The following is a 26,664-nucleotide window of genomic DNA, read 5'->3' on the forward strand; positions in this document are numbered from 1 at the left end:
ATTTTTGAAGGCATCATCACTGAGGGGTTAGACCAAGTGGAAATCAAAAAGGAGTTATGAAGATCAAGCCAGTAGAATTTAGTGCTCTGGAAACAGGAAAGTATTCCAAGGGGGAGGATTTGAACAACACTATCAAATGCTGCTCAGCAGTCAAGTCCAATGACATCTGTGAATAGAGTCGGATTTGTCAGTGAGGAGTTAGTTCATCATCAAAACTGAGAGAGTAGCTTCAGTAGTGATGGGAACAGAAACTAGCCTGCAGAAGCTGAGGACTTCAAAGTCTTCATCATCCCATCATTAGTGAGAGTGGCAAAGGAGTTCAAATGATAGTTTCTGGAGGTGGCAAGAATAGAGAGGGAAATGAAATCTTTTAGCAGATGGTCAGTCTGACAGGAAGAAGGCAGCATAGACAGAATACAGGCACAAACTTGAATAGCTAATGTCTATTATACATCTCCTTAGCACATCTCTTGCATTATTGAGCTTCCTGTAAAAATAAGTTGAGGCCAGAGCTGCTGCCCAAGAGAAGTAGTGAGTTCCCTTGGTACTGGGAGGATTGAAGGTAAGACAATCCAACATTAGGGGAAGTGGCTCCTGTACTGAATGGGAAGCTGAACTGGATTATTAGTTTGTACCTTCTGGGGACTTCTGCAATCAGGAATATGTTGAAGCAAAGAAAAGTGAAGGAAGTATAGACTAATCCAGAGAGTTACTAACCTTTTAATTTTGCTGTTTAATATTAGCATTCTATTTGCTGCTGTTGTGAAAATTCAACATAAATTTAGTGAATTAAAACAGCACAATTTGGGGCCAGAGATGGCTCTCAGGGGTGGAACACTTGCCTAGGATGTGCAAGGCCCTGGGTTTGATCTCCAGTAAAAGAAAGAGAGAGAGAGAGTAGGGAAGGAGGGAAGAAGGAAGGGAAGAAGGAAGAAAGGGAGGGAGGGAGGAAAGAAGGAAGGACCATAATTTTACTATCTACAATTTTTGCAAGTCAGAAGTCTGGTATGGGTCTTACCACACTAAAACCAAGGTGTCATCAGGACTGCATCCCATCTGGCGGTCCTAAAGGAAAACCCATTTGCTGAACTCAGGGCCTTGTTCATGCTAGGCAGGCCTGTACCACTGAGCTACATCCCCAGACCATAATTTGTTTGGGGGTTAGCCCATTAGTAAACTTAATTCCATCTGGAATCTTAATTCTTCTTTACAATGTAACTAATTCATAGATTTAGAGGATTGGACATAGGTATCTTTTGAGGGATAATAATTTTGTATACCAATAGAAGATACAGGATATAGACACAGATATAATCTCCTCTATGGTAGACCACATAATTATCATTAACATCACCATTTCAGAATAAAAAGGAATCTATGTTCAACACTAGAAAGTAGAAAGCATAAAAGGACCACGCCTCCTAAGAAATAATAGTCATTGTTCTTACCCCAACATAAACACACCTACACAAATACACACATATTTATTTTACCAGACTGGAAATGCACCAATGATCAACACTACAAGTTTAGAAATCTCTTAAGGTCCTTTGCAGTGCTAGTTTCTTTGGCCCACTGAAATCCACTATACTCTGGTATTATATAGAAAACCTTTTGATATATCTCCACCAACTCCCTTATAGCTATACTTTTCTGCTTCCTGCTTGTTCCAAATGTGATCATTAAGTCAGCAAGAGATTTCAGTTTCCTTTTTCCTTCTTGATTCAAAAGGGTATGAATTCAAAAGTGTTCTGTAAATGATATGCAATATTGTTATTCTGATCTTTGGGATAATCAAGTTGTTTGACATTTTTGTAATGATGCCTTTTGGAACATGGGTGGTGTAATTAGCTGCCACGCTGTACATTAACAATACCTGTCCTCACCCTACAGATTTAGGGACTATAAATAAAAGCGTGACAGCTGGCTCCAGCCTTGCTTGTCACTCGCCATTGAAGGAAACACGGTTGGGGAGCTACACTAGAGTCCCCAGGAATCCAGGATGTAGTCACAAATGACATTCTCAATGAGAAGAATTTGGTATTTTGCTAGTGGGTTGAGATGAAGACAGGCACTCTTAGGGAGTAGACAACCGAGCTGTTTCATAGTGAGAGGGCATAGAGGCCCCAGGTGGGAAGCATTTTACAGCACAGAGACATTATATAGGAAGAGGAAGAGACAGAGGACAGCAGCACATTCTTGAGCCAAATTAGCAGGGCTTCTTTCTTAACCCATTATTACCCAGAAATTAGAATAGAAAAGAGCACTGAAAAAATGGGGAAAGAAGGTAAAAGAGATGAAAAAATATATTACCTATGAACTCAGTATGAGATTGAGGGCAGTGGTTACTGTGAGGAGGATAATGTGATAGAGCTAACAGAGAGCAAAGGATGCTTTAAAAAGAGCTGGCCATAGGAAAGTAACATACTTTTATATTTTACTTAATTATTTCATTTATTGTATTTTCCCCATGAGTATGTACGTTCCAAGAGGACTGGATATTTTTTCACTCCAGCATCTCCCAACACCTATAAGAGTGTCTAGCACATAGTTAATAGTCAATAAATATTTATTGAACAGATAAATAGCTAGCAATAATTTGGTATCTGTCATGTGCCAGGCACTGTTATAGGTGCTTCCCACGAATGAACTCATTTTAACTTTCACAGCAATACTAAGACAGGCACTATTATTATCCCAATTTTACAGATGAGGAAACTAGGTCAAAGGCACAGAGATATTAAGTAACTTGTCTAACAAAGATGGATACAGGGTTTCAGCTTACATAGTCTAACTCCAGGACCTGCCTGTACAATAACAATCCTATACTGAGGCACAGGGGGGCTAAGAAATTTGCAAAATAGCACACAGCTAATGATTAGAACCAAGGTCTGCCTGTCTCAGAAGCTACTGCCCTTCTCTCTGTAGCTTCATGACTTCATAAAATTACCAAGATAAATAGTTCTCCCATCAGCATTTCACCAAGGAAGCTTTGGTTCAATAAGAATTCAGAGAAAGAAAATAGGTATCCTCCCAAAGAATCATAATTCCACCAAATCACCAATCTGCCACTGGCTCTCATTGTTGATTTTGGAGGCAGGAGGGAACTGAGAGAAGCAGTCAGCAGATAAGTCATCGGACAACCCTGGTGGATCAATCCTTGGCTGAGAGCTAAGTATGGAGGACAAGTCAGTTTTATGCCAGGAGAATCCCAGCCTATGCTGCCCTAGATAGCTCTGGAGGAGTAATGGTGATAAGATGTCAATAAAGCATTTCTAAGAGACTGGTTCATAATTCATTGTGTGACCTTGTATAAGATACTTCCTTTCTTTGTGCCAGTTTCTATTTTAAAATTATTTTTTAGTTGTACAATACCTTTATTCTATTTATTTATTTTTTCATGTGGTGCTGAGTATTAAACCCAGGGCCTCACACATGCTAGAACAGCGCTCTACCACTGAGCCACAACCCCAGCCCTCTTTGTGTCAGTTTCTTTATGATAGGGAAACAACAGACCAGTGGAACTCTCTTCAATCAGTGGAGCTCCACTTGCCTTTTTTATATATTGGACATTTCCACCTAAAATTTCATTTGTAGAAAGGATTCCATCACTAAATTTTATGCTTGAAAAAAAATCAATGAATTGAAAAAGTGTTTAGTTTCTTTCTAGCTCATTCTAAGGACCTCAAAACATACAACCTATCCTGTGGGTCAGATGAGTGTTTTATTCAGCCCTACTTTCTGCAGCTATGAATAGACCCAAGAATCTTCTTTGAAAGGCTGTTCTGGGGTTCCCTATGCCCCAGCTTCTTTCAGAGACTATTAATCTTGTCCTCATATGGTAGCTATTATTTTCCATTGAGCTACTCCTCACTGGCCCTTCTAGTGTTATCTATAATTGTTGGAGTGGATGGAGCAAGGATAACTCTACACAAGGGTTAGTATTTGCAGGACAGCTTTATCTCTTTGATATGAAAAGAATAGAATGTTTACTGATTTTCTCTCAATGCTTTTTAAACAATTTTATTAGTGCATTACAGTTATATCTAACAGTAGGATTCATTTTGACATGATAATACATGCTTGGAATATAATTTGCTCCATTTCAGCCCCTGATGCATTCTCTTTCCCTCCCTTTTCCCTCTCCCTATTTCCCTTCCTCTACTCTGCTAGTTTTTCTTCTATTTTTAATAATCTTTTTTTTATTTCCACCACAATGTGTCTGCTTTTTGGACTATGGTAGCATACTATTCCCTGAGGATTGCTACTAATCTATAATACTCCTTAGTCCTTTCCTGAGTCACAACCAAAGGTATGTGTTTAGTTTGGAATTTTTGATTTTCAGTTGGTTCCCTCACACCTCCTTCCCACTCCTTCCTATAAGGTCTTCCTTTGTCTCATTCTGCTCACCATCATACGTAGGCTTAAAATTTTCAAAGGGTACACCTTCCTGGAAATGATTCACAAATTTTACAAAAGTCTGAGTTTTACATATAAAATCTGATTCCCTTGTTATGAAGTCCTAAGACAAACAAAAATAAAAGTATAGTGTCTAGGTATATGTGTTTTATATATTTTTAAATGACCAAAGTTAATGATAAATCTGAAATCCAAGATAACAGTTATGGAAGGAGGGTTGTCAAGAAAGAGGTAAAATAGGGAGAAACATAGAAGTAAAAACAAGTTGTTAGTAATGCTACAGTTCTTGGGTTAGATGATAGGTTTACAGCATTGTTATCTAAATAAATAGATAAATAAATTTAATAAATAAAATATGAACATTTCACATTTAAACAAGTAATGATTAATTATATACCCCAATACTCAAAAACAGTAAAAGAATAATACCATATTTTCCATTAACCAATTTCTCCTCCATTATTATCCATAATCTATTCTGGCTTTTGAAAATATGTTTCATCTTCCCAGAAGTCTACATTTGTATAGGGTTTATGGATCTTCATCTCCTACTTACTAGTCAATATGCACCTGAGAATTACCAGCTATTCACTAAATCATTTTGATTGAAGGAAGGTGATTCTGTGTTTCAGCCATCTAGTCCCATGACCATTAGTAAAGACAGGTTGTTTCTCTAGGGCTACCAAATAAAATCAGAATTGTCAGTTGAATTTGAATTTCAGATAATTAACAAATATTTGTAATGTATGAATTTGAGACATATTTATACTCAAATAACTTATATATCTGAAATTTGAATTAATTGAACATGTCATATTTTCATTTGCTAAATCTGGAAACCCTATATGATATGGGCCAACAGTTACACTTCAATGACATTGTTGGATTTGGGTCCCAAGGAGTGTACGTTTTGAAGATAGACAGACTCGGGTTCAAATCCTGGCTCCTTCACTTAATACCTAGAACATTTTTCAGTCTCAGAATTATTTTTATAAGAAATTATTACAGGATTTTATTGCACTTTAATCTATGAAATTTTGTGTTAAACTTTGTGTACAAAAGTTATTTTAACAACTTTTTTTAAAACACAATTCACAACAGCTAAACCGTTGAAACAACTAGATGCCCATCAGTAGATGAATGGATAAAGAAATTGTTGTATATATACACAATGGAATATTACTCAGCAATAAACGAAAATAAAATTATGGCATTTGCAGGTAAATGGATGAAGTTGAAGAATATAATGCTAAGTGAAGTTAGCCAATCCCAAAAACAAATGCTGAATGTTTTCTCAGATTAAATAGTAATAGTAGCAATGTATTAGTAGCTTGTGAAAACATTGTTTGTATAGTACTTAACACAGTGCCTAGCTAAGTACTGTTTATCACTATTATTGGCTGTAATTATTATCAGTGGCTGTTATCACACTTATTGCCAATTTTGGAGAAAAATATTAGCATAAAATTGGACAATCTTGCACAGAACACTATATGTACTAAGATTTGACCTGGCATTGCAAAAACTTTCCATTTACAAGATTAATTTGAGAATGGGATTTTTCTTTAGTGTGTCCCTTGGTAATAACCAAAGGCATCCTTTTTGGTTTTTGAGTACTCCCTGTGTCCCCTGCCAAGAGGTACCCTAGATTCACTCTCTAGCTGGCTTTCTCCTTTTAACATAAAAACCGTTTCTGTGCATGTGTTTTGAGGTCACTTAGAATTCCTCAAGTCAAAGGCTACTGTTTCCCATGTTGGAGATGACTGAGTGGCTGATAATCTTTGAAATGCTACCCTCAAGCCAATGACTAATGAGTTAGGCTGATAAAAGAGAACAGCCCTAATAAACAGATTTAAATGGCATGTGCAAAACGATAAGATCCCACAGACACTGAAAACTATATTTCTCACAACAGGGTCAAGAAATAAGTTAATTTGGTTTTCCACTTGCCTTCATCCTACATCTAATGCCATTCTTCTTTTTAGTGCCCAGTGCCTTTATTGTTTCTCCTCCCAGTGAGGATCCAATTCTGTTCTCCAATCCACTCATTTCCATCAAAACTAATCTTTGCACTTTCCCACTCATCTTGGCATCTGAATGAGCATTTCATCTTACCACAATAATGGCCTTAAAAGATTTTATTTAATCCTCCTCCCAACCCACAAACTCTTTTTCAACACCCTAAACCTGAAGCAAGCCTAACACTGACACTTAGGGTTTCCTAGCAGAAAGGGAGACCATGTAGGACCCCTTAAATCACACCACATTAAGCCTGTTATGTCTGCTTCGCATGAATGGAAGGGAGCAGTGGTGCAGATAATCTAAAGATCATTTCCACTTGGTTTGGGAATGCACCACACGGTGTTGTTGTAGCTGATTTGCTTTGCTAATTATGTCCTCCTGAAGCTAATATTGAAATTGGTTCACATTTTTTAAGCTCATCTGGGCCAGAAGAGGGAAGAGGCAGTGACATGGCCCACTTTGAAATGAAGGAAAATGGACAGCAACCACGAGGGGGACATGAAATTTTCACATGTAGGATAATGAGTCTACAAAATAAATGCAAGATAGAACTTTGTCAATTGTACATGGGCAGAATAGGTGGCCACCTACCCTGTGTGACTCAATAGGCACTGAAAGACCAGTTATTCCCAAGCATGCCCAGAATCTTAAGTCCTCTAAATCAGTAGCCCACACTAGGGGTCTTAATCATACAAAAGCTGTTGTTGAAGCATTGTGTAACATAGTTACATGTCATTAGCAATTAGTCTGACTAAATTATCAGTTTATGGTGACATGAAAGAAAAAGCACTGAAGGGATGGAAAGACCAGTTGAAGTTGTACCTTGATGGGGTTCTAGCTATACTAAAAGGTCATTGGGTAGCTATGGTGAAAATACAAGAGCCCTAAATGCCTGAGAATTGAGCTGGGAGGGTTGCTGAAAGAGGGCAAGAAAGCTTGATCTCTTTCCTTCCCACATTTCTTTAGTTTCCTCTGGTCATAGTAGACATAGACAATATGTAACTATTTCATATAAACTCTTGCCTTTCTTACTCTTCTCCTGCTGTGTAACTGGGCTTTCAAAGGCTTCTAGAGATTTTCTGATGTTTTGCTTTTCTTCTGAGGCATGTAATTTAGAGCTTAACTGTATATTGAATTTCCTACTCTACAACCTACAGCAAGGGACAGTGGGCCTATTGAAATTTCTTTTTCTTTTTCTCGTTCCAGTCTGCTCCCAGTTCTCGAGAGGGGTGTATGCCATCTTTGGATTCTATGACCAGATGTCAATGAACACCCTGACCTCGTTCTGTGGGGCCCTGCACACGTCCTTTGTCACACCTAGCTTTCCCACTGATGCAGATGTGCAGTTTGTCATCCAGATGCGCCCAGCCTTGAAGGGTGCTATTCTGAGTCTCCTGGGTCACTACAAGTGGGAGAAGTTTGTGTACCTCTACGACACAGAAAGAGGTAAGAAGAGGTATCTGCTTCCTTCTTTGGTTATTCTTGTAATAGTGGTGTTCCATTTCCAACTCATTGCCTTTTTCTTCCCCCCAAAAATAAAACATAGTACTCTTTTTAAGTTTTTTGTATTTAATATTCAAAGGAAATTAATGATTAAGACAAAAATTAAAGTAATGGTAGTTTTAGAATCTAATTTTCAAGCTGTATGTATATCCTCATGCTGTATATGACTAATGCAATTCAGGATACCCTCTTGGTTGAAACACTGTTGTTGAAAAGGAGCCCGGCAACTCAAAAATGTTTTTCTGTTCCAAAATGCACAAAGTAAAAGCAGATCAGCCTATGGAAAGGCCTAAGCTGAAAAGTTCTGGAAAATTAATCCTGTCAGAGACAATAATTATCTGCCTCATAGATGATATAACTGAAGCAAAGAAGGAAATGTGCTTTGTCCCACAGCTGTTACACCATAGATATGGGACTGGTGACAATGTCTTCTGCTTCCAGGGTTTATTCTACCAGATCACATTAGGTCTTCAACTTACAGGGCCTCACCATTACCTGATAGAAATAATAAGTTGACACTGACTAACTTGGTCTTTGAGAATAAATGGTTTTTCTAATAGTGATAGAATATATTGAGAACAAATTCTTTTGAAACAGTTTCAGAAATTAAGTCTAATCTTAAACACTATATAGTAAGGTGTATTAATTAGCTAAAGCACACACATCATAATTCAGCTAAATGGTCTCCAAAACCCAGTTGATGTTGAGGAGTTGGTTTCTGAGTAAAACAAAGGGACCATCACCAAGACATTCCAGAAGAAAATATTCCTTAATTAGTCATTTACCTGTAACTCTGGTTATGGAGTAAGAATGATTCTCTCTGGCTCAGGGTTTTCACTCTTAAGGAAGGAAGGGACAAATGGAAGGTCTGTCTTCCAGAGAGGTACCTGGAGAGGAGGTCCTTTTCCTAACTTAACTTGAAAGGCCATTTTGCTCTTGGCAACCTAGAGTACTCTTTACTCTCATTTTACCATATCATCAGATTCTATCATAAAATAATTAAGCCTGTATTTTCCTATGGTACTCACCTCCAAAATATTATCACATTTCAAGACCCTGGAGCAGGAGACCAGATTTCTAATCCAAGATCTGCCACCAGCTAACTCTCTGACCTTGACCAACTCACTGAAGCTCTCTTGGCCTTGATCTCTCCCCCTCCAGTAAGGTGTTGTCCCCTTCTTAATGTAGTATTCTATGATTCTGTGATATTTTTGAGAGATTATGTCAGACACTGGGCACTTTGTATCTTGCTATAATCCAAATATATATTATCAGTTAGTCAATCAATTCTACAAGCCATTATCAACCAACCCACAGTGGTTTGCTCCAATCCTGTGACAGATGTATATATATAATGTGATTCCAATAGGAATGAATAGGAAAGAATATTCATGAAAAAGTTCCTGAACAACACAGAATAATATCAAATTGTTCCGATTGCCTTAAGAAAAGCCATCACTCCAAAAGAAGAGTTTTCAGAGAAAACTTGCTAGAGATAGCCTTGAGGGATAGGCAAGTTGCAGATTGCAAGAAAGGAGGGAGATGGAGATGGTGGGGAGCACAGGAACAAAGGACAGAGTCAGGAAGGATCTCTGTGTTCAACCAGAGCTTTGTTTGACTAGGGTACCAAAATACTTTGAATGTTCTAATTCACAATTTGCTAAATTTTAATGCATTTCATTTTGTTCAAGAACTGAGAATAAATTAGCCTATTTCCATATACTGTATATAATGCAACCTAATGCATAGCAATCTAGTTTTCAGAACTGAGGTTTGAAAATCAGTTCCTGAAACTTTTCAAAACTAAACATCCCTTCTACCAATACTGTAATTCCCATTTATTCACACACAGAAGACTTAATTAATATATTCTCTCCTCATCTCCTGTGACCCATCTATTTTCATTAGTTCTCTATTAGAGAAAAGGAAGCAAATGTCATTTATGTCTATTTCTTATCCTGCATCTCTTTTCCCAAAATTTTCTCACTAAGTAGTTTGAACAATTCTATGGTCTCAGAGCCAAAAGAAAACTTTCTTGTGAGCTGAGGGTGCAGCTCAGTGGTAGAGTGTTTACCTAGCATGCATGAGGCCCTGGGTCCATCCCTAGAACCACAAAAATTTCTATAAAATTTAAAAAGAAGTTAGAAAGAAACATTTCTGACCCATTTTATTTCATATTTCTTTCCCCTGTAGCCTCTAGTGAAACTAATGTGCTCTGTTTTTGAGAAGTACTTTTCATCAATTTTCTTTTTATTTTATTTTTTTATTAGTTGCTCATGACAATACAATGATCTTGACATATTATACATTTGATTCAAATGGGGTATGAATTCTCATTTTTCCATGTGTACGGGTTGCAGGATCACATTGGTTATACATCCATGGGTATACATACAGCGCTCCTAGTGTCTATTTTATTCTGCTGACCTTCCTATCCCCCATCCCCTCCCCTCCCTCCCCTCCCATCGCTTCTCTCTACCCAATCTACTGTGACACCTTTCTCTCTCTTTTTTTTCTTCCCCCTCACATCATCATACATGTATTATGTATAACGATGAGGGTCTCATCAATTTTCATGTGTATGTGTAGTACTGGGGATTTGACCCAGGCATACTCTACCACTACACTACATCCTCAGATTTATTTATTTATTTATTTATGTTTTTTTGAGACAGGGTCTTGCTAAATTGCTGAGGCTGGCTTCAAACTTGTGATCCTCCTGCCTCAGCCTCCTGAGCTGCAATTACAGGTATACATCACTGTACCCAGCTTCATAAACTTTTATACTAATCTTCCTCTTGGAAAATCTTCTCAAAACATGGTACCAGTAACCTGCCCCAGAATTTTTAATGGGTTTCTGCTGCCCACAATGGAAAAAGAAAGCAGTCTCTTTTTCAAGACTCTACATGATTATACCTCAATCAACTAACAAGCCTGTTCTCCCTATGCTACCTTGTGAGAAACTTCCACTGTAGGCACTTTCCATTTTCCACTATTGGGCAAATGTAACAGAACCATGCCTGCTTTAGTTGTTCACTTCTACAACTACCTGAAATTTTTCCTTCATTTTGATTATGAAAATCACACCCATCCTTTCATTTTTCAAAACCTACCTCAAACTCTGCCTCTCCAAGGTATCCTTTCCTGACCACTTAAGTACACACTAGTTCATTCACTTTTTCATTCAGTAGATGCTAGGGTTATAATGATAAGTATGATATATTTGGTTCCTACTGTTATAAAGCTTATGTTCTAATTAGGGAAATAGACAAAATCAAGTAAACTAATGAATTAATTTAGATAAGATGCTATGACGGAAACAAAGAAAAGATAATAGCAATAGATAGGCCCTAATTTTAAAAGGAGGCTTAGTTACAGCCTAATTGAGATAGGAGCTTTTAAGCTAAGAACTAAAAGACTAGAAAGAGGCAACCATGTGGTGAGCAGAGAGAAAGAGTTTCAAGCAGAAATAGAACCTTAATCCAAAACTTTTCAAAAATTATGGGGCTGACTAAGTATGTTATCTGCCCCCTCTGTACAATCTCTTCTTTATTTATCTCTCCATTCCTTATAAAAAAAAAAAAACAGCAAATGCAAAGGCCCTATGGCATGTTTGAGGAACTGAAAGAAGATACATGTTGCTAAAGAGTAATGCATAGGAAGAAAGTTCCCTGAAAGATAATTTACCAGTGATAGGAATATGGATTCTTTTCTTAGTAGAATAGGAAATCATTGAAGTATTCCAAGCAAGAGAGTCACATGACTTGATTTAAGCTTCTGTAGAAAATGGAGTGTGGAAAAAGAAGAGAATACAATTAAAAGACCATTGTCATCATCCAGGTGAGAATGATGGCAGCTTAAACTAGGCTAGAATTGGAGGATTGGAATAGAAATATTGTTTGAGACAAAAAGCAACAGAACTTGAGGACAAAGTCAGACTGCAGGAAGCGAAGGGGAGGAAGGATTCATGGATGGCTACTGAGCTTTTGGCTTGAGAGACTGGATAAGACACTGAGGTGGCTGAGGAAGAGTAGAACCAGTTTCAACAAGCAGCGATCTTGCCCACCGCTAAACACCCACACAACCCTTTTATCCATGTCATTCCCTTAGCACTTAACCACTTTCTACTAGTATTTCACCAGGTCTTCTCACCTTCCCAAGCCCTTCTCTCCGGTATGATAATTTAAAAAACTGGCTAGCCCCTAGATTTATACTTTATGCCTCCCCTAGTACATAGCACAGACCTGATTTCAGCCTCCATTACTGATTCATCAAGAATAAATAAACCCATGTCTGTTTTTAATGTTGGAAAGAAAAAAAAGGAGAGAAAAAAACAGGAAAGAAGGGCATGGGAGGGAGAAAGGATAGGAAGGGAAGAAAGATGATGATGGGAAGGGGAGAAGAAATGAAGTTAGGGAGAAGGAAGAAAGGAAGAGCATATCCAATTTGTAAACCATTTGATACAGGTCTTTAGACTGTTCAGTAAAGTAATAGTTTCACATTTTCTTATTTTTTGAAATGATCACTATTACTGCAGTAATAAAAGCTTTGGGGAAAATTACTGCATAGAAATACAATTTTTGAATATTTCAAATTACATAAGAGAAGTGGAAGATACAGAAGAGAGTACCTATAATTACACTCAAATAAACTAAAAGTACAAATGATGTGACTCTGCTGTGCCAAGATGAATGAGGAACTGAGAAATGGGTTAAACATTTGAGGTCATTTACAAGACGTGTAGCACAAACTGGGTATTTTTATCTGAAATTATGAAACACCAAATAGATTTCAGGGACTCATTGGCTCTGCTTTGATTTCTGTCTGCAGAGAAAGGCCTGGTCTGGGGTTTTCAGGTCATCACTTCATTTAATTACTAAAACACCATCTTGGTTCATGAATGCAAAGTTAAAAATTATGCTCTTGGTTATATACATGAAAAGTCAGGTCTTGGAAAAATTATGGGGCTAAGTGTGTTATCTGTACAATCTCCTCTTTATTGATCCCTCCATTCCTTATTTACCCAGTGTCTCTCACTATGGCATATGTCTATGCTTGCTTTCCCTGACATGAGCAAAACCTCAACATCTCTATCCCTACCTGCCTCTATACCTACATAAAGTCTTTCCTGTCCTACATTTTGTTCCCACTGATTAACAGTCTTCCTCTGCCAGTGACAATAGCTCAGCTCACCAATTTATTCATGCCAATTTATTATGGCTACTAATGACTCGTGCATCCAGGGAAGAAAAATATTAAGGCAAGGGACTGCTGTAGAAATAGAACCTTAATCCAAAATGTAGTTTTCTTTTTATTATTTTTATTTTTTATCATCACACAATAACCATACATATTTGCAAGATTCAATGTGATGTTTTGATACATGGGTACATTGTGTAATGATCAAATTAGGGAAATCAGCATATTCATCACCTTATACATTTGTCATTTCTTTGTGTTGAGAGTAGTCAGAAACCTCTCTCCTGGCTATTTTTAAATATTTGTTTAACTATAGTGACCCTCTTATGGAATAGAACATCAGAACTTATTCCTCCTATCTAACTATAACTGTGTATCCATTGATTGACCTCTATCCAAACTTCCTGCCCCAGTGTCTGGTAACCACAACTGCAGTTTGGGAGGCTCTTTGTTCAAACACCTTCCTATAGAAAGTCCTAGCACCAACCACTTCTTCTGGTTATTAGGCCTATCTTCTTAGTGCAAATGACCTGCAAATGACCTACTTCTGCATGGTGCTAACATTTCCCCCACAACCCCGACATACTTGAGAATTGCAGCCAGACTCTCTCGTGTACCTGACAACTCTCCTTGCCTTCAATGGGCACGGCCCACAGAGATGAAAGAATCCGGCCCAGCTGTGACTCTCAGCTTAGATAATGAGATAATAGCTCTGGGTGCCCTTTGAGGCAACTAGTCCCTACCTTCTTGCCAGTGTTCAATAAACTCCTGCTGTCTTCCATTCTCAACCTGAAACTCCCTACTCAGTTCCCAAGTAACTCTCTGGAAATCAACAGCCTTCTGACAGACCTTTCTATTTTCTCTCAAAGGTTATGGCAGGAACATGGGCAGTTGTAACAATTATCCCATCAGTCAACAAGCTTTCCCTGGTTCTATTTCATACTAGCCCACTCGTGGGATTTAAAAGCAGCAGAATTCGGTCCTGCCTTTGAGGAGCTGACAATACTGTTGCAGAAACAATGATTTATCTTAGGGACCTGGAAAAAAATAATTTTAAACCAGCTGTTCCCACACCCACCAATGACATTTGCATTCATTAGGAGCAGGTGCCTTGGGAAAAGAGTAAAGTTGTTAGCTAGGAAAGTGGGAAAATTTTGGAAGGAACTGAAAGACTTAAGTGAAGAGATTCCAGAAGACAAGGAGAAAGGGCCCTTCCTCAGAGGACTCAGTGCTTTCAGTCTGGCAGGATTTGAACCCTACTGAGAAATAAGCAGGGCTTCAAACCTGCACACCTTCCTGCAAATTATCATTCACAACCACTTACATAACCTAGTCTCATCCCTTCTGTTCAATTCCACTTTCCCAAATAAAGCACAAGATTGCTCTCTTCCTCTTGCACTCTCATCCTCCTCCTCCTCTACCTCCTCTGTGTCCTCCTTTTCTCCCTTTTTTAACCTCACAAACACACACAGCCTAATACGAATGGATAGCACAAATCAGCAAATCGCTGTTATTTTATCATTTTATTACCTTATTTTAATAAGAGCAGCTGCCATTTCTTAAGCACTTATTACACACTAGGCCCTGAATTTATGGATTAGCACATTATCACATTCAATCCTCATTTATACCCTGCATCTTTACAATTGAGGAAACCAAGGCATAAGAACATTAAATGATAGCTCTTAGGGTGATGGCTGAAAAGTAATGAAACCAGATTTTCACCTAAGGGCCATGTGCTCTTCACTGGCTGTTATACTGCTTCCCACACTCTTTTTTTTTTTTTTTTTTTAGTTGTAGTTGGACACAATACCTTTATTTTATTTATGTGGTGCTGAGGATCGAATCCAGAGCCTTGCACATGCTAGGCAAGCGCTCTACCGCTGGGCCTCAACCCCAGCCCCCTCCCACACTCTTAACACTTGAAAACACCTATTACCTCTTCTCTTCATCATCCCTTCAGCCATTCTTCAGAAGACCTGGTACTCAGACCCTCCTGGTTGTTTTCCTATGAATGAAATCCAGTTGTCAATTTCCTTCTTAAAGCATGGTGTCCACAAATGAACACAGGTATGCAGGAGGTCAGAAAATCCAAGTTAAAAGTCAGATGAGCTACAAAGTGAAAGGCAGAGGAAGGGCAGAGTTCTCAATGCATGCAAAAGGTATGTTTGCTCATGGTGCACAACAGTGAAGTGCTGGGGTGAGGATCTGATTCTGAGGCAAAAGGAACCCATATATTCCTCTCTAAGACAGAGCAGTTTCCAAGGCACAGAAATATATGGACCTGCAAATCTTCATTTCTAATGGGCTATTTCTGGTTAGAGAAGAATTCAAGGAATGACCAATGATGGGTCACTATCACAAACTTCTTTTAAGTTCTGGCCAAGCACTGGGAGTAGCCGGTATCTCCATTTAAGAAAATGACTAGCGAGGATTTTTTCCCCCTCCTCCACTTTAAGAGCTGATGAAAGGATGTGCAAAGGTAACAGATGGCTCCAATTCTAGTCATGTCCATTTGCCTTCTGGGAAAAGTGAAGTCAGGAGAGGTTTTATTGAAATTCAAGTTACTTTTACATCTGAATAAATTAGGAAGGTCCAGAGAGTACATTATCCTATGAGAGACAGATACTAAATTCCCCCATTTGAGCAGCAGTAATCGGGGTTGACAGTACCTGAGACATTGGGTAGTTTCAGCAGCCTGCCTAATCTATTGTGATGAGTCTTCAACTATGAGAGCATCTTGAGAGCCTGCACAATAATAATAGTGAATGACTATTTGGACTGGATTGTGAATAAAAGACTGTACATATGTCTATAATGAGAGTTTCATTGAAAATGAAAATACTGAAGCTGTCATATTTTTTAATACTTCGATTTGCACATCCTTGACTGCTTTGGGGCATAAAAAGAGAAAGTGCCGAGCAATTTGTTGTCAGCTCTTGAAATAAATTATCATTTAAACACTTCCTCTCCACAAAGGTTATTAGCTTACTAGCTCTTTCCTAGGGTTGGACCATCAGTAGGGGAAAAAAAATATCACAAGACATTAAACTATCCTTTCAAAAGCTGAATATTAGTTACTGTGGAAATTGTTCTCTCACTAGCTTAACATATTTTGCTGTAGCTCTCCACTGCTGCAGATTAGACTGCAGCGACTATTAATAAATACTGTCATATTTTACAGCTGTCATGCAAAGCTGAAATAAGGCTTCGCTGTGATTAGATCCTGTTTACTGTAATATTTCCAGCTCAGACTCAGAAAGGCAGTTTTCCTATAAAGGTATTTTCCATAAGTAGAATATTTCTCCAACGAATGACATGACTAATTTTAATACATCGTTAACTCCTTGGTGGCAGTGAATTTGAGGTTGAATTGACTTCACAGCCAGAACTACATTCTTCTCCAAAGACACATTAAGCTAAAATGTCAAATTTTCTCTCTTGGGTTGTCTTTCATATGCAGAGATGGTGCTACTGTCAGATGTGCTTTGATTAGCTCCCCTCCCCCTTAGAAGGACAAATCTGCACTGGCTTATCCACCTTCTTTTACCTTGTCTCTCTTGTGACTGATTGCATTGTTTGCAAGACAGCTGGTCAGGATTTGGGGTGGGACTGTTACTTCAGTGAGCTATCTAGAAATTCTGCTTCCTGTGCTAAAATGTCATCATATGAGCAAAAGAAATAGATCTCTAGCCCCCCTACCATGCATTAGCTCTTTGGAACAGTACTCACATCTCTGAAAAAAGGAGGTGACAGCTGGCAGGGTTGCTTTTGCTTTGACCTTCCATGCTTTTCATCAATTTCCTTGAGAAATTAACCCCCAGTAAGCTGAATATCTAGTTTTCAATGAATAGTAATCCTTAGACCATTAAAGGTTAGGTAGAGTAGTCTATAAATTCTGAGTTTGGGCCTGAGAGGTCCTTGAAAAGGTTTTTCTACATATTCCTTGGGGAAGGGACAGACTATGATGTAGACCTGTGACTTTGAGGTTTGTCCCTTGAAGCCCTTTAGACAACATTTAAAGCAAAGGCATGGAAGTTGTGGGAATTAAACAAAAGAATACATGTAAAGTCTTTAGCATCAAGCTGAACATAGTAACATGCTCAATGAATTTTAGCTCTTATTATTTTATTAAATTATAGGCTAGTACCCCTCACTGGCAGGGAGGGTAATTTTGTACCCCCCAGGAGACATTTGGAGTGTCTAGACATTTTAACAGCAGGTAAAGGCCAGAAATGCTGCTACACATTCTACAATGCACAGGACAGTATCCCCCTCCTAGTAAAGCATTATCTGATGTACAATATCTGTAGGGCCAAGGAAGCAGCGGGACAAGGGAATGGCTACCTGAACTCCTCAAGGGGCTATCAATAAACCAATTTAGCATTCATTGAGTGTCATTTACTGTGCCTACATTGGCATTAACAGCTGCATTCAGTAAGAGGTAGTCTTTGACTCTGAAGTACTTACACCATGGCCAGAAAGATGGGTTAAGGTTAATGCATATGAAGCATAATTAGTATGAAATAGCATAAGGCAAGAGCTAGATTGTATGGTACAGATTTGAAGGTCTGTGAGAGTCCAAAGAAGAGAGAGCTCATAACAGGCTGGACTAGTCAGGGAAGGCTTCATGGAAGATTTAAGTGTTTCTGAGCAGCCCCCCATCCCCCACACACACAGAACTGCCTCCCCTAACAATGACCTTGCCTTGATTGCTTAGGCCAAGTGGGTACCTAGAACCAAAACAACATGGCATTCCTATCAATGCTCTCAAACGTCAGAGCTCAGGGCAAAAATCACAATTAAAAGAAAAACCAAAAACGGAACAATGTTCCTTTTACTAAATGGAAAGCAATTACAGAGCTGTTGAAAATAGGCAGTAAACAAAGGGAGGGAGAGAAATACTGGCAAAATTCCATTTTCCCAACTAATCCCGTAGCAAAAGTACAATTTGCAACAAAATCAACAGTACTCTCCCTTGCAGTCAAACACATCGTTTGACAACAGCATGGATACACATGATGCTTTAACTAAACAATGTATGGGGACCAGGAAGAAAAAATATGGACCAGGGATAACAGAGGGGAGGAGGTTAAGGTAGAGCACAACTCACTTTGCCCTCCACAAAGCGTCTAAGAGCAGCTTCATTCAGGGGAAAAGAGGAGGGGCACAAAATAGAGACTACTTCACTTCCCATCTTCCTGGATCCTTTCCAATCAATAAGTTGCCAGTGTGGGCTGCTGTCCTGCTTTGTTGACTCCACAAACGATCTGATTAATTCTCTGGTGCTAACTGCCTCAGCGGGCTTTCTCTGCAGTAGAACAGAGGCTAATTAAGATCATGTCAGGTGAGGAGGCTGACAGGTTATATTCCTGGGCCACACTGAACTTTTAGAGGGTGCTTCAACTTCACTGCAGGCAGGCAGTGCTTGGCTAGGCACTGATTCCATAGCAAGCCTCTCATTCATTTCCACAGGTTCCTACATCAATGGGCCTCCGTTTTGTCAAGGATTTACATCCTTCTCCTTGGGGTAATTAGCTGCCACTGTGTGCGCTTTCAATTGCATTACTTCAGCTCCCTTTCATTTGAATTTTTAATATCCTTGTAAACAAAGATAACAATTAATAATGGGGTCATTTTCCCTACTAAATCACATGCATGTATGTCTGAGAGAGTGTGTACTTCTGTGTCTTACAGACATCTAGCCCAAGAGGTGATTTTAGGACAGAAAAAGAAGCTCTATTTCTCACAGCAGGTAGAAAATGGAGGAAACATATGGAACTCATTACACCAAGTGGTGGATTAGACTGAAAATATAAATAGCTCCCCCCCCCATAAAGGCTTAGATGAACTCATGGATGACAGACCCATACTGAGTTATTAAAGGCAACAGAGATGTTTGGAGATTTCTCTAAACTGAGGTTGACACAAATTGTACAGTAGACATTTGTGGCCATATTTACCTTCTCATAGCCATAGAATCATTCAGAGTACTGACATTGTCTCTGTTGTTTTAAAAGATCATCTCAAGAATGCACTATGCATCTAGGAGGTAAGGAGGGATGCTCACAAATGGTGGAAAGTTTTCAGGGAATATTCTATCTAGTCTCAAATAATCAGATTTATCAGATTCTCTAACCATGGCAAAGAAAAACATAACTGGATACTAAAGACTTAAGGATAAATTTTAATCAGTAGCATACTATTACAATAAGGAAAGAATTCATCATAAACTGAACTCACCTTCAATTTGTACAGAAATGACTGGACATTTTGAGGGGAGAATGAGCAAATAGGAGAAAGATTAATGGCTCGGGAAAATTAAGGAAATGGAAACTTGGAAATAATAGGAAGAAGAGACTGGTCTACGTAAAACTCGTCTAGGTGTGTTAACCGGCACTCTTTGTTGTTTTTTTGGGGGGGAGGGGTGAATTTTTTATTTTTATTTTATTTGTTATATATGACAGCAGAATGCATTACAGTTCATATTACACATATAGAACACAATGTTCTGTATCTCTGGTTGTATAAAAGATGGTGGAATGAGATGGACATCATTACCCCAAGTACATGAATGAAGACACGAATGGTGTGAACAGGCATTCTTTGAAGTCAGGTTCTGCCCTGCCACAGTGGCCCTATATTCAAGTGTTAACTGGACCAAACAGTAAATTCTTTTGGCAGCCTTGAGTTTTCTAGGACAGGCACTTTAGGGGTCCTTCTAGGGTTGTCCTAGGGAGGTGGCCTAAGTAGTTAGAAACTATGTTAGCATTTTGTTCTAGTCTTTATAGGCCAAGGTTCAGATATAGTCAAGCAGAGGGCTCAAAGGAGCCTGCCAAGAATTGGTCGAGGACAGAATTTTTTGTCATCATACATCAAGAATGCCCTGTTGTGAGACGCACATGTTCCAATGAAGGGTATTGAGGAAGATGATCATCAAACTATAACCTCTATTCCAGGTTAAGCTCTGTCACTAACTAACTGTGTGATCCCAGTCAAGTCACATAGCCCTTCCTGTCCTTAGTTTCCACATCTGTAAAATGAATGAATGGACTCCATCATTCTGCAATTAACAATTCCTGGGAGTAGGAATTGTATGTTGTGGGCATTAGTGGGGTTATGGAAGGAAATGAGACATAGCACCACCCATGAATAACTTTATAGTTTAGAAGGGCAACATAGGCATGCAAATAAATAGAATATCATGATTCTTTGAGATTCTAAAATTCTGTTGTCTATTATAGCACTTCCATTTATAATGAAACATGAACTGCTTTTCCAATGGCTTTTCTTAGGAAGGTTGTGGAAACATAAATAACCACCTACATTTGCTTTGGCAAATAGCCACAGACCCCCGAACATTCAAGTTTCTTTCTTTCTCATCTTTTAGCACTCAGCCCTTAATTGTTCCAGGACCCTGTATGATAGGGAAAAAACGGAAATGATGCTGGTTAACTGGTTAGGATGTCCTAGTAAATCTTAAAATCTTTACAGGACACTCCTGCACCATAGACTGCCACCACACACTTCTAATAAGATTTCTTCTAAGAAAATTGGCTGGGATTCTCAATAGTGGTCACCCCTTCATTGAAAATCTCTACTGTCAACACCCATTTAAGTCTTAAAATATGACCTTCAGTCATTTGTAATCTGCAAGCTTCCTGTGAATGAAAGGAGTGCTTCCTACCAAACATTATATGAATTTCTAAGATAAAAGACAAAGCAATTTTAGGCTGAGGTTGTGGCTCAGTGGCAGAGCACTCACCTAGCACGTGGGAGGCCCTAGGTTCAATCCTCAGCACCACATAAAAATAAATAAATAAAATAAAGGTATTGTGTGCATCCACAACTAAAACTCAAAAACAAATACAAAGCAGTTTTATCTCTTGAATATATCTAATTTCTCTAAAGATTCAAAATGCTTCACTAAGTAAAGCAGTCACAGTGTCACATGGGCTTTCCAGAGACCTTGCCCCTCCCCTCAATTCTGAGCTATATATCTGATTTACCCCTAAACCTTTACCTTGATGCCCTACCTGAACCTGAAACTCAACATTCTGAACGCTGAGTTTATTCACCTTCCCCAGAAAATCTTCTCTTCCTCCTGTATTTCCAGACTGAGTGAATGGCACTGCCCCATTGCCCAAAGCAGAAACCTCATCCTTGAAACTTCCCTGTCCACCATCTCTCACATTCCATCACCATGACCCTCTTTTATATCTCCACTACCTCTGATTAAAATTCAGGCTCCTATCACCTCTTACACCATCCTGCTAACTGATTTGCCTGATTTTACCTTCTCCGCTGCTGCCAAATAGCAATCTTACCATCACATCATCCCCCTGGTTTAAAATCTTTCAGTGGCATCTCAATACTCTTTTATATTTTTAAAAAAGTTGATTAGTTCTTTTTAGTTATACAGGACAGCAGAATTTATTTTGATATAATTATATCTTATGGAATATATCTTATTGTAGTTAAGACCCCATTCTTTTGGATGTACATGATGGTAGGATTGACTATGGCATATTCATATAAGTACAAAGGAAAATTATTTCGGATTCATTCCACTGTCTTTCCTTTTCTTATCCTTCCTCCCTTCCCTTCATTCCCCTTTGTCAATCTACTGCATGTATACTCTTCCATTACCCCTTATTTGGGTTATCTTCTACATATTAGCAAAAAACATTTGAGCTTTGTTTTTCGGAGACTGGCTTATTTCACTTAGCCTGACAGTTTCCAGGTCCATCCATTGACATGCAAATGTCATAAAGTCATTTTTCTTTATGGCTGAGTAATACCCCATTGTGTATATATACCGCAATTTATCCATTCATCATTACTCTTAAAGTCATACTCTTAACTTCTCAGCATGCCACATGTGGCCCTTTATAATCACCAAAATTCAATCCACATTCTTAGCCTCATGTCTGCCCATCTTATACCACTAGAGCTCTATGTTATCATCACATGGAAGCTTCAATATTCCACATGAATTGTATCCCCTACCCCCTTTTTTTTTCTTACTGAGCTGAGGACTCAACTAAAGCCTTGTACATTCTAGGTAAGCACTCTCTCACTGAACTACATTCATAGCCCATGGTTCCCCTTTTTTCTTTAATTCCTTTGCACATAGGGTGGATTTGTTGTAGTTCTCAGCCACTTTACTCCATTCTCCTGCCCCCACAAACACTCATACAATCTGGAAAGTAAACATATTCTTCAAAACTGCTCAAATATTTGTTTCCACAGGTCTTTCTCCCTGCCACCCTCTCTGCCCTCATAGTACTTTGTATTACTTCTAGTACAGCACCAGCCAAAAAATTGTATTATTTTATCTATGTATATCTCTCATAATCCTAATAAATTTCTTGAAGAAAAGATTGTTATCTTTTTCATTTCTGCCAGGACTGTGCTGAGTGCTGAATATAATGCAGTACCTACTTAAATTGAACAAATGAATGAGTGAATGAGAACATTTAAGCTAAAAAGAAAATGTAGATTACTGGGCCTGGAGAGCTAGAGAAGGACGTGGATATGGACTTGCTGTGCCATGTGTAGATGGTATCCTCAGATCATACATTAGATAACCACCTTCCTCCTATGCATTGTGCTAAACCTGATTTTGAGTCCTTCTGTGACTCAGCCTCCACACCAAAGATATTACCTTCGCACTCCAACTGACTTGGAAGCAAAACAGTTATTTTAGTGCTAGAAACTTTAGTTATATGTTTTTGGCTAAAGGACAAACCTGCAGTGTACTAGATGGTCCCTGAATCTCAACCAATACAGAACATTAATATTTGAGGCCTGTCAAGAGTTAGCATATAAATGTTGTACTATTTCATGCAAACCACATGAATCCTCTAAAGATGAGCATAGCATGATATTAATGTCCACAGCTCTCAGGGAAAAACAAAAGAAGGCAAATTATTTCAAAATGTCTGTATAGGTAAAGTGACAAAGATGAAAAGTAATGTGAGTGCTGATGTAGTCAGTTCTCAGTTATTATACCAAAAGAGGCAAGGCAGACACAGATAATCCAAACAGCATTCCTGTGGGCAAGAAACAGTGTCTTTTCATAACAGATTTTCCTTTGTGGCTTTAACCTACTTAGGCTTGGCTGAGCATGGGAAGTAAGAAAGGTGTCCCAGAGAAAGGGATCTTTAGGATGTCCTTTCAAATTTCCCAAAGACAAAAAGCACCAGTTCAGAGGACTACCAGAAAACTAATATTAAAATAATTGGATGGAGCCCAGCATGCTGGCACATGCCTATAATCTCAGCAACTCTGGAGGTTAAGATGGGAGGATTTCAAATTTTGGGCCAGTATTGGCAACTTAGTAAGACCCAGTCTCAAAATAAAATAAAAAGGGCTGGAGGTTTAGCTCACTGATAGAGCACCCCTGAGTTCAGTCCCAACACTACAAAAAAAAAAATCATATGGAGAAATAGAAGTAAATGGTGGGAGTGGGGAATGGACACAAAAGAAAGAAGAGGGATAAAAATGGAAGTATCAAGGCTCCAAAGACAGACATTGCTGATCTTACAATGACCAGTCTTATTCCTAAAACTATAATAGCCAAGAAATACAAATAAAGAAAATCAACAGTCAAAATTTGCAAGCCTAGTAATTTTGTCTAAAGTGATTTGATGTGAGGTTTTATATTACTTTTGAAACTCAAAAGAATTGCATCAACTGTAAAATTTCCAGGTTCCAACAAGCAAACTACAGAATTATCCCACAGAAGCATTTTATATTTCTAGAAGCTGAGAAAGGCTTCCAAGGATTAGTCAGGTCACTTTCTCTCTTGGGAAGCTTTTGGCAGAAGAATGTTCCTTGTGAAAGTCCTGGAAAGAATTACTGTTTTCACTTGGCACAGTGTGAAAGTTAACCTTAAGTTATAACAGGTAACTTAAGGTAAACAGGACACTAACATTACCAAAGCTACCTGTTGTCTTCAATCCTTTGACTACTTCCAATAATATGTGTGTCATGTTTCATCAATAAAGTAGAAATTTTCAAAAGCAGGACTAAGACTTTAATAAGTGATTTTTTTTATCCCACCACTTTTATCTACCTAGCATAGTCTGAATAGTAGTATTAAAAATGATCTTAGACATGTCAAGCTGGAAAAGTTTGTAAAGTTCTTAAGTCTGAGGTTTCAGGTTCTGAAAAATGAATTGGCTCCATATTTTATAAAGTTGGTGAGTCTCCTAATCTGTAATTCTACTTAAAAAGTGGGATTCCAAAAATCTAAAGGCTAGCCCCAGAATTATTGTATCAAGCCTTTTCTACCCTGTCTCAATTCTTTTATCTGCATAATGATGGCAATAGACTTTGCACTTTATCTCATGGGAATAAAGAAATATGACATAATGATGTAAGTTAAAATCAAATGCTGAGTATGGCTGGGCAATTGGCTAAAGCTAAAAGAACCGCTTTGTAGATAAGTGGTTAATATGCAAGAAGAAGGGCTCATCCTTTTGTGTCCATGAAGTCACAAGGCTCTGTGTAAGGCTCTACTCAACTGAACTGAGTCAATGTAACTTCCCATGTTCTTCATGTTTTCACCCACTCAAGGGACTTGACTTAAGAAGTCAACAACTCACAGCATTAAATGAAAATTATATATATATATATATATATTCAGAACAATGGCTCCTTTTATATCCTTGGGCCATATTATGACTGGCGACAGGCATTAAGCCCTGTGTTGCATGTCTGTTTCTTCACCCTTAAAAGGAATGCAATAATTCTAACTCATAGAATTGTTGTATGTATTACATCCATGAAAACTTCTAGAACAGTTTCTGGCACATAGTTAGCATCTATAAGAGTTATCCATTACCATCATGCTCTGACTAGGGTAGCAGGACTTCTGAGACATAGAATGAAGTTTCTATGGTGTCTCCTGTACCTTGCTCTTCCTTCCACTGTGCTCATTTTGGTTCTTCTTAACCAGAATCAGAACCTCTTCCCAGGAAAGGAGCTAGGAAAGCCATTTATATTACATAGAAGTAGAAACAGCTAGGGCACAACCACTCCCAGACATCTCTGCATCTCAGGCAAATGCAGAAAGCCTACAGCCAAAGGAAGGAAGCCTGGCTGTTGGAATTGCAATGCTGCCTTCCAGGAAGGGGAGCTCATTTGCTTCCTTACATCTTGATTCCATAGCAGCCCTCCATCTATTCCACATAATGCTAAGGCTCAGTCCATTGATGAAGAGAAGGATGTGATTAGAAAAGTTGGGCGTGTGTGTGTGTGTGTGTGTGTGTGTGTGGTTTTACTGGGCATATATTTTGGAGAATAATAAAACATAAAATGAAATTCTCTTCATTCATAGCAAATAGAAATGCCTAAAGGTAACTTAAGCTGAACAGACAACCTCTTTGAAAAGTCTTGAAGTCAGTGACTCCACCAAAAATATATCTATATTTTCATTTTTTAATAAGCAGACAGAAAACAGAGTATATGTCTTTTCTGACACATTTTTAGGCTCTGCCAGCTTCACAGTACATAATGAATCCTAGAATTCGGAAGCAAAACTTAGTTTATGGTCTTATATTTGTTTGGCTTAAGGGGGTTACTCTTAGGAATTGGGAAGAAAAACCATGTCGAGGTTCCAAGTTCCCTTCCAGTTTCTCCCTTCATCTTCAGGCCCATGCCCTGAAGCCAATGCCATATGGCTGGATGCACCTAGTCATCTGTGGTATCATCTGCAAGGAGCACTATGACAAGAATGCAAAGGACAAGTGTTAGAGAGCATGAGGACTCTATGGTTATTGTGTGGAAGACCGTGGAGACAGTTTCTTTTTGTGGTCTTAAAGATGAACACACAAAAAAAAATGTATTATCAATTGTCCTAACTGACAGCCCCCCAAAATATGAAGTCAATATCCTGCAAACTCCAGCTTCTCTCATCGCTTGATTTTAGGGTTCTTCCAACCAAGCAGATGTTCAGAAATCTGATACAATAGCCTTTTTTTAACACAGAAAAATGATACATGTTCTGAAGATACTTTCTTTTCTTTTTGGTTTTTCCAAGTCAGGCCTGAGGACTCAATTCCAGCCTTGACATTAATCAGCTGTACGACCTTGAGCAACAACCTCTCTGAGCATCTATAAAATGGTGGTGGTTATAGCATCTACTGCATTGACCTGTTATAAAAATCAAGTGAGATACTCTAAATGGTTTAGTACAGTATATGATACACAGAAATACACTCAATAAATATTAGCAATTATTACTTATAGTAATGTTTAAAATTTTACAAAAATATCAACATGAAACTATATTTCATTACTGAGTTCAGGAAATACCTTTATAGAAAAAAAAAAGATAAACTGCACTGTCCCAGAAAATCCTACGTGTCTCATCACTGTGTATATGTGTACTGCTTCCTCTTTAGTTTAATAAGGCTTCTTAGAAGAGGAGATGGAAAAATACAAAAATAGGAGGCAAAGGCAACCTTCTCACTGACCCCATAATTCCTTATAGCTACTGATAAGCTATTTGTA

At 38.4% G+C, this 26,664-nt stretch overlaps 1 protein-coding gene across 1 annotated transcript in view; it reads left to right on the forward strand.

The window, feature by feature from the left end:
• GRIA3 (glutamate ionotropic receptor AMPA type subunit 3) overlaps positions 1–26,664 on the forward strand; it is a 272,552-nt gene that overhangs the window by 62,649 nt on the left and 183,239 nt on the right. The window contains exon 3 of the mRNA XM_081278184.1: positions 7,648–7,887. Coding sequence (XP_081134310.1) covers positions 7,648–7,887 — 240 coding nt within the window. The remainder of the gene's footprint in view (positions 1–7,647; positions 7,888–26,664) is intronic.

This window comes from Spermophilus citellus (genome assembly GCF_964194105.1).
Source record: "Spermophilus citellus genome assembly, chromosome: X".
Lineage (NCBI taxonomy): Eukaryota > Metazoa > Chordata > Mammalia > Rodentia > Sciuridae > Spermophilus > Spermophilus citellus.